Genomic DNA, 9,131 nt, shown 5'->3' with positions numbered 1-9,131 from the left:
AAAAAAAAAAAAACACCTTCAAACTGAAACTCATACTAACCTGTGCAAACAAACCAAGTGTCCCCAAACCCTAGAATCAGTGTCTCCTCATTCAGGAGCTACTCCCCAACCCCAGTCAGCACCAGGAGTGTGGGGGGCACCCCTGGGACCTCCCATATCACCTGCAGGGACGTTTACCTCCCCTGGTTTGCCTGTTTGTGTTTCTGGCTTTTGTTCAGCTCTGGCTAATGGTAGTGCTGGTGATTGAATTTGGGTCATCAGGACCCCCCAAAAGGTCCCCCCCCCCCAGTGACAGCCAAAGCAACATCTGTGAAACATTTTTATCATACAAAAGAAGGTGCATCAAAACTTCAGTGTCAGACAGCTCTATTATCCCAGGGCTCTGGGGGCGACTTTCTCCCTTAAAAAAAAAAAAAAAAAAAAAAAAACACCAGCTCATTCTAAAGCAGGCTAGGGGAGTCAGGTGGGATGAGCAGACCCAGCTTCCAAAGACCCAAGCTCTGCCCCCCAACAGTGAGAACCAGATACAGAAATGGAAGTGTGGAGCCCAAGCTAGTGGGGCGTGCATTAACCCTCCCCCAGCGCCAGGGGTGGCAACACCCCATCCCTCTGTGGAGGAAAGAAAGCAAAAGAGTGTGGAGTCCATCAATGGGGCGGGGGGAGCCATCCCCAAATGCCAATCATCAAGTAGATGTGTGAGAATGAAGCAAGTCTTGGCTGCCTCCTTCCAGACTGCCCCATCCCTTTCAGCCAGGCTGCCAAGGTCTCTCCCGGGCCTCCCCGCTGCCCTTCTGGATCTGAGCTTGGACTTGAACCCGAGCTGGACCTCCCACCACCCCTCCCCTTCACAGTCCGGGTGTGCAGAGTGCAACTTCCCAAATCCAGCGATCTGGAAGGAACAGAGGAGCCCAGCCCAGGCAACCCTGGGCCCTGGGGGGAGGGGGGCAGGCGGGGCTCCCCGACCCCCAGGCACAGAGCGCGGCCTCACACGGCCTGCAGCTCCCCCTGCAGGCGGCTCAGCTCCTCCAGTTCCTGCTTGTGGCGGTCGGTCTTGTGAGCCACCAGGGAGCGGTAGAAATGCAGAGCAAAGGCCACGAACACCAGCCCCACAGGGACCATGATGGCCGTGGAGGCCATGGCCGCTTGCCAGCCGGGCCCATGGGCTGCCACGGAGCCACACAGCAGCCGGGGTGGGCAGGCCTCCGACGGTGGAGCCCCCGAGGGGGCGGAGGTGGGTGAAGGCCCGGCCGCCGGGCTGAGGGAGGTGGCCAAGGGCAGCTGAGTCTCTGGGGCCTGGGGGGCTGGCGTACCTAAGGCAGGGGCCCCAATGGGCACAAACTTGACCCAGCCGACCAGGACTACTTCCGCGAGGAAGAGGAAGGTGCCCAAGGCCGTGGAGAAGCCCCAGGCCAGCTCCACGTAGCGGTGGAGCCGCTGGTGGGGGGACTGGTGCACGGAGTTGAGGTTGTGGATGTTGCTAACAGCTTCAATGTGGGGCAGCAGGCACGTGGAGACCATAAGCGCGAACAGGTGCACGGCCACCAGCACGGTGGTGCAGGCGCTGAAGGCCACCAGCAGGCCTGGCGGGTATTCGTGGTTCCTCTCCAGCTGGACCTCCACCATGGCCACCTGCGGGGACAACGGGGCACCGGCTGACCCGCCATGACCGCCTCAGCAGGGGAGGTTTTCATTTCGCGGTGCCGGACAGGGGGCCCAGGAAGGGTCTCAAACATTTTGTGAAACATGAACTCTAGCACAGAGCCATACCCTTTAAAAATAGATATATTTAGAGAGCTGGGTGGTAGTGCAGTGGGTTAAGCACACATGGCGCAAAGCACAAGGACCAGCGTAAGGATCCGGGTTCGAGCCTCCAGCTCACCACCTGCAGGGAAGGGTCACTTCACCGGCGGTGAAGCAGGTCTGCAGGTGTCTCTCTCCTCCTTTCTGCCTTCCCCTCCTCTTTCTATTTCTCTGTGTCCTAGCCAACAACAACTACCACAATAACAACTACAAGCGCAACAAGGACAACAAAATGGGAAAAATGGCCTCCAGGAGCGGTGGATTCATAGTGCAGGCACCAAGCCCCAGCAGTAATCCTGGAGGCCAAAAAAATAACTAAATAAAATAAAATATATTTAATTTTTTACTTCTAGTAGTTTTTCTTTATTGATTTATTGGATAGACAGAGAAACTAAGCAAAGGGAGAGACAGACACCTGCAGCACTGCTTCACTATTCATGAAGCTTCCCCCCTGCAGGTAGGAACTTGGGACTTGAACCTGGGTCCTTGCCCATAGTAACATGCACTCAACTGAGTGTGCCAACACCTGGTCACATACACACACGCACATGCACACGCACACACTTTAATATATACTTTTGTATGACCATTATGCTCTCTCTCCCACTCTTTTTAAAAATATATTTTAATTTATTTGCTAGGGACAGAAGGAATCAAGAGGGGAGGAGGAGATGGAGAGACATCTGCAGTCCTGCTTCAGTCATCATGCTTCCCCCCTGCAGATGGGCACTGGGGGGTCTGAACAGGGGTCCCTGTGAATTTTAATATGTAACAATATATTTATTTTATTTAAAAAATTTTATTCCCTTTTGTTTCACTTGTTTTATGTAGTTATTATTGTTGTTATTGATGTCATCATTGTTGGATAGAACAGAGAGAAATGGAAAGAGAAGGGGAAACGCGGGAGAGAAAGACAGACACCTGCAGACCTGCTTCACTGTCTGTGAAGCGACTCCCCTGCAGGTTGGGAGCCGGGGGCTTGAATCAGGATGCTTACGCCAGTCTTTGTGCTTTGTGCCACCTATGCTTAACCTGCTGCGTTACTGCCTGACTCCCTTATTTTATTTCATTTTTAAATTTAATTTATTTATTTTTCCTTTTTGTTGCTCTTGTTGTCTCTTTATTGTTGTTGTAGTTATTATTGTTATTGATGTCATTGTTGGATAGGACAGAGAGAAATGGAGAGAGGCGAGGAAGACAGAGAGGGGGAGAGAAGGACAGACACCTGCAGACCTGCTTCACCGCCTGTGGAGTGACTCCCCTGCAGGTGGGGAGCCAGGGCTTGAACTGGGATCCTTTCACCGATCCTTGCGCCTTGCGCCACATGCGTTTAACCTGTTGCGCTACCGCCCGACTCCCCTTATTTTATTTTTTAACAGACATTTTAATTACTTAAGTCCCTCTATGGTTTAATGTTTTTGTTTTATTTCTTTAGGATAGAGGCAGAGAGAAATTGAGAGGGAAGCTGGAGAGAGGAAGGAGTAGACACCTGAAGCCCTTCTTCACCTCTTGTCAAGCTTCTTTCCCCCTGCAGGTGGGGAACCTGGGCTTGAACCTGGGACTTTGTGCACTACAATGTGTATGCACAATCAGGTGTGCCACCACCTGCCCCTGCTGATTTGTTTTTTTTAGGACAAAGAGACAGGATGGAGGGGAGAGATCACAGCACTGAAGTGTTCCCCAAGTTCCCCAGTTCCAACCTGGGTTACACACATGGCAGAGCAGTACAGTATTATTATTATTATTATTATTTATTAATGAGAAAGAGAGGGGGAGAGAGAACCAGAGCATCACTCTGACACATGCAATGCCAAGGATCGAATTCAAGATCTCATGCTTAGAGTCCAATGCTTTGCCCATAGTACTTAACTCCTGGGCTGCCACACTCCCTTGGCCCCTGGTAGAAAGGTTCTGTGCCTGCTCACACACATCCCAGAAGTAGCTCTAAGATCTAGAACAGTGCCTGACAGAAACATGCAGTTGAGTGTAACCTGATAGGTGGTGCAGCAGATAAAGCCTTAGACTCTCAAGCGTGAAGCCCTGAGTTCCATCCCGGTATTACATGTGCCAGAGTGATGCTCTGGTTCATTCTCTCTCTCCTCTCTCTCATCTTCCTGTTCAGTAACAAATCACTTCCCAGTCCTCGTGAGTGAGGGCAGTCTTCACAAGGCTCTTTTGTGTTTCACCTCACTACAGAGTGGGCTGGATGGCAGGCATACTTTTTTTTCTTTCCTCCAGGGTTATTGCTGGGTCTCTGCAGGTGTCTGTCTTACTCTCCCCCTCTGTCTCTCCTCTCTCGATTTCTTTCTGTCCTATTCAACAACAACATCAGTGGCAACAATAATGACAACAAGGGCAACAAAATGGGGGAAAAAATGGCCTCCAGGAGCAGTGGATTCATCGTGCAGGCACCAAGCCCCAGCAATAACCCTGGAGGCAAAAATAAATAAAAAACTTAAAAAAAAAAAAGATCCCTGGACAGATAACCCCACCAATGTGTCCTGGAGCTCCGCTTCCCCAGAGCCCCGCCCTACTAGGGAAAGAGAGAGGCAGGCTAGGAGTATGGATCGGCCTGTCAACACCCATGTTCAGTGGGGAAGCAATTACAGAAGCCAGACCTTCCACCTTCTGCATCCCACAATGACCTTGGGTCCACACTCCCAGAGGGATAAAGAATAGGAAAGCTATCAGGGGAGAGGATGAGATATGGAGATCTGGTGGTGGGAACTGTGTGGAGTTGTACCCCTTTTATCCTGTGGTATTGTTTTTTTAAACATTTTTTTATATTTATTTTCCCTTTTGTTGCTTTTTTTTTTTTTACTGTTGTTGTAATTGATGTCATCGTTATTAGATAGGACAGAGAGAAATGGAGAGAGAAGGGGAAGAGAGGGGGAGAGATAGACACCTGCAGACCTGCTTCACCACCTGTGAAGCGACTCCCCGGCAGGTGGGGATCCTTGCGCTCTGTGCCACCTTCGCTTAACCCGCTGTGCTACTGCCCGACTCCCTAGCCTGTGGTTTTGTCAATGCTTCCTTTTTATTAAAAAAAAAAAAGTGAAAAAAAAAAAATAGAAGATTGATTTGGTGGGGTGGGGCTCCATGAGTGGTGATGTGGTGTTGTAGTATTTCTCCTCTCTCTCTCTCTCATATACACACACACTCACACACACTAGCTAAAAGGGAGGGATGGGGGGCTGTGCAGGCATCAAATCCCAAGAGTAACCCTAGTGCCCAGAAATACGGGCCAGATGGTGGCACATCTGGTTGAGCACATACATTACAGAGCACAGAGACCCAAGTTCAAGCCCCTGCTCCCTACCTGCAGCAGGGAAGCTTCACAAGCAGTGAAGCAATGCTACAGGTGTCCCTCTCTATAACCTCCTCTGTTCTCAATTTCTGTCTCTCTTCAAAATCAATAAAATGGGAGTCAGGCGCTAGTGTAGCGGGTTAAGTGCAGGTGGTGCAAAGCGCAAGGACTGGCCTAAAGATCCCGGTTCAAGCCCCCGGCTCCCCACCTGCAGGGGAGTCCTTTAACAAGTGGTGAAGCAGGTCTGCAGGTGTCTGTCTTTCTCTCCCCCTCCTCTCTCCATTTCTCTCTGTCCTATCCAACAGTGACAACAATAATAACAACTACAACAATAAAAACAAGGGCAACAAAAGGGAATGAATAAATAAATATTTAAAAACAGATAAATAAAACATTTGAGGTGATAATTCTGTTTTGAGCTCGGAGAAATCTGCACTCAAGAATGTGCCTGCCCATGTTCAAATCTTGCCACTCGCTGAGACCAGACAAGTATCTTAATATCTGGTCCTCTTTTTCTTACCCCCCCCCCAGGGTAATCACTGGGGCTTGGTGCCAACCGTATGATTCCACTGCTCCTGGAGGCTATTTTTCCCATTTTGTTGCCCTTGTTGTGGTTATTGTTATTATAGACATTGTTGCTGTTGGATAGGACAGAGAGAAATTGAGAGAAGAAGAGAAGATAGGAGAAGAGAAAGATAGACACCTGCAGACCTGCGTCACCACTTGTGAGTGATCCCCTTGCACATGGGGAGCTGGGGGCTCGAACCGGGATGCTTGCACTAGTCCTTGTGCTTCGAATCATGTGCACTTAACCAACTGCGCTACCGTGCAGCCCCCTCTGGTCCTCTTTCTTTCTGTTTCCACAAGGGTTATAGCTGGGGCTAGGTATCAGTACTATGAACACACACTGTTCCTGGTGGCCAATTTATATTTTCTTTCAAGTTTTATTAGTTATGATGGAGAGAAATTAAGAGGGGAGAGGGAGATAGAAAGGGAGAAAGAGTGATACAGGAGGTGGCGCAATGGATAAAGCATTGGACTCTCAAGCATAAGGTACTGAATTCAATTCCCGGCCGCACATATACCAGAGTGCTGTCTGGTTCTTTCTCTTTCTCCTCCTCCTGTATTCCTCATTAATAGTAAAATATTAAAAAAAAAAAAAAAAAAAAGAGGGAGAAAAACGCCTGCAGACCTGCTTTACTGTTCAGGAAGTATCCTCCCTGTGTGTGTGTGGGAGGGGCAGGGGCTCGAACCTGGGTCCTTGAGCATGATAATGTGTGCACTTACTGGGTGCACCACTGCCCAAGCCCTCTGGTTCTTCTTTTACCCATCTGTAAAATGGTCATATTAGGATGGAGTGTAGGCTAATTACAGAGTGCAGGGGCTGAGAGTGACAGCCCAGTACTGTGTGAGTGACGATATTCTGCCATAGACTGCCAGGATTCCAGTCTGGATCGTCACTCGTGGCTGGATCTCTAAACTGGCTCTGGGGACAGGGAGGGAGCCGAGCCTGGAGCATGGTGGTAGGGAGAAAGGCTGAGTATTTTAGGAAATTGGGCCACGGTGCTGTGAGCAAGTGTCCTCCACAGTCAAGCATCTGGGCCAAGCCCGGCCCTCCCTTCTCCTGCTTCTGACTCAGCCTGCATCCCATAACACAGATCCCTGGAGGACCTGGGGCCGTCCTGTCTGGCCTTTCTGTCCTGCAGAGAACGCCCTGCCCCTTAAGCAGGCACCACAGCAACCTGCTAGTCCAGCAGAAGGCTGGATTGCCCTCTAGGGTACAGGCTAGACCTGCAGAGTGGGGCTGGGGTCAGTCGCTCCCTTTCTGATCACTCTGCACAGGGGACAGGGCACTGTGGCTGAGAAGACGGATTGGGCTGGGCTGTGAAGTCCTTGAGTGGGAAGCCACAGTCCTAAACTGCCCTTCAGGGCTGCCACAGGCAACCTCCTACCTGCTTTCTGCTCCTTGCTGTCATGACACTGGGGAAATCCCTGGTTCTAGTCCATTCTGTACCCTGCACCTGCTGAGTGCTCTAGGCAGAGTCCCTGTCCCACACGGGGGTCAGGCTGCCACGCCTGTGCTTGGAGCACAGAGGGTGGGGGGCTGGGTTTGCTCTACTGTGTCCTGCTGGGACACGCCAAGAATCACAGTTCCTCCAGGGCGGGTGATGGGGCTTAGAGGGAGCACCCTGCCAGAGCTCAGCACCTCCTCTACTGGGCTGGGGCGGGGGGTGTCTGCCTGGGGTCACATAGCTGCTGGCTGCCGGTAGGGAAGAGGCAGGCCTGGAACCTCCGGATTCCTCGCTCGCTCCTGCTGTCTGAGCTGGGCCTCCCCACAGGACCGTTAGCCAACAGCATCCTCCCACACCTTACCTATCTATCGGCTGGGATCTGGCATCCGCTTCCTCCTGGCGGCTCTTCCTCCTGTCTGCGCTGGCCCCAGGGCTACAGCCATCACATCACACCAGCTCGGGCTGGGTCCACCTTGGGGTGGGTGAATCCCTCTAGTTCTGTACAGACTCTTGGGGGCGTCTTTGAACCGCTCCTGGGGTTATTCCCACCTGGTCTGCATCCCCTTCTAGGCTTCTGTGCCCCGTCCTTACACTTGTCTCCCAACTGGTGACTTACATGCCCGGGGAAGTGACACCTTGGGGACTTGTTTACCCCATGACCCAGTTTGTGCCTGGGGTCTGTTTACATACACACTCAGCATCATGACCCCAGGGGACCCTGCTTTCGAACCCCTTCCGGCTGCTCCAGGGGCGCAGGCGACTTCCTTACTGCCGGGACCTTCCAAAGCCCCCACCCTGCGACCCCTGCACCCCCCTCACCATGGCGAAACCTGACAGCAGGGCGGACGTGCGGCTGGAGGCCTTGAGCTTGGCCCGGCTGAGGTAGAGGCGGCGCCAGCTGAGCGCCCGCAGGGAGTGCTGGCTGGCCCCCATGAGGTCCAGGTAGCCGCGATGCACGAAGTCGCGGTACGTGGCCGAGCCGGCGGGGGTGTCCGCCTCGGGGTTCAGCGGGGCCTGCTCACCCGCGTCCCCCTCGCTGCCCTTCATCCTGGGGGCCGGGGCTTCGGGCAGGCAGGGTGGCTACGGTGGGGCCGAGTGGCTTAGAGGACCCCCGAAGGAGGGCCGGCGCAGGCCGGGGGGAGGCCCCATGCCCCGTGGGCGGGTGTGCAGGTAAGTGGTCGGCCTGGAGGCGGTGGCCCTCGCGGAGTAGGAAGTCTGCGGGAGCCCGGTGGGCCGAAACAGGAACTGGGGCGGAGGCGGGGCCCACGGCCACATGATGGGGTGGAGCGCGGGGGGGGGGGGGGGGGGGAAGGGGTGGCCACGCCAGGCTTCCCAGGACAACATCCCGGGACCGGCTGCAGCTCGCAGCCACGTGCAACTGGACGCCCCCAGAATGCAGCTTTGCACCCCCTTAGGGAGCCAGGGGCAGCAAGCCGTCTGATTGGTGGGCCCGCTGTACTCTGCTCTGGAAGCCTTGGGGGTCTTCGCTCCCTGTCCCCGCTGCCCATAGGTCACCCCCGCCCACCCGACGCTCCAGACAGACACGCGAACTCAGTGGCCCCAGCTGGAAGATTTTGAGTTTTATAGCAAACTGTATTGTACAGACCCGGGGCCTAGGGGCCCAGCCCGGCTGGGTCCCCCTCATTTGTTCCCCCCACCGGGCCCCTCCTCCCCCTCCCTCAGACGGGCCCCTCCTCCAATCTTCCGCGCCCCCCCAGGACCCCTCCCCTCTGGCCTTTGGTCCGCCCAGTCCCTCCCCCCACCCGAGCACCTCCCTGTTACCTGAGGTATGTGGATAGACCCCCCCTCCCCTACATGGTACAACCCGGCCCCCCCCCAGCCAAGGCCCAGTGAGGGGCGGGGCCTGAACAAACCCCGCCCCTGGGAGGCCCCAGAGTCTGTAACTAAGTTCCCATGGCAACTAAGAGGGGCCATTTCCAGCCTTAGCACTGGCTTTGGGAGGTGTCCATTGGCTGCTATTTCCATGGCAACCAGGAGTGGCAGTTCCCTGG

At 53.9% G+C, this 9,131-nt stretch overlaps 1 protein-coding gene across 1 annotated transcript; it reads right to left on the bottom strand.

Moving 5' to 3' along the window:
- Positions 1–306: 306 nt before the first annotated feature.
- ORAI3 (ORAI calcium release-activated calcium modulator 3) lies at positions 307–8,385 on the bottom strand. Its single transcript, XM_007530029.3, has 2 exons — positions 7,939–8,385; positions 307–1,629 (listed from the first exon to the last, which is right to left on the bottom strand). Exons 1-2 carry the CDS (start codon positions 8,164–8,166, stop codon positions 985–987), a joined length of 873 nt encoding a protein of 290 aa, XP_007530091.2. The 5' UTR covers positions 8,167–8,385; the 3' UTR covers positions 307–984.
- Positions 8,386–9,131: the final 746 nt, after the last annotated feature.

This window comes from Erinaceus europaeus, chromosome 15 (assembly GCF_950295315.1).
Source record: "Erinaceus europaeus chromosome 15, mEriEur2.1, whole genome shotgun sequence".
NCBI lineage: Eukaryota > Metazoa > Chordata > Mammalia > Eulipotyphla > Erinaceidae > Erinaceus > Erinaceus europaeus.
This window is presented reverse-complemented; position numbering and strand designations above follow the sequence as displayed.

Excerpts from the sequence above, each read along its gene's own strand:
- ORAI3 (XM_007530029.3), bottom strand. The coding sequence starts at position 8,166 with ATGAAGGGCAGCGAGGGGGACGCGGGTGAGCAGGCCCCGCTGAACCCC. Across the intron at positions 1,630-7,938 it reads TGCTGTCAGGTTTCGCCATG|GTGGCCATGGTGGAGGTCCA; the intron begins GTGAGGGGGGTG and ends TTGTCCCCGCAG.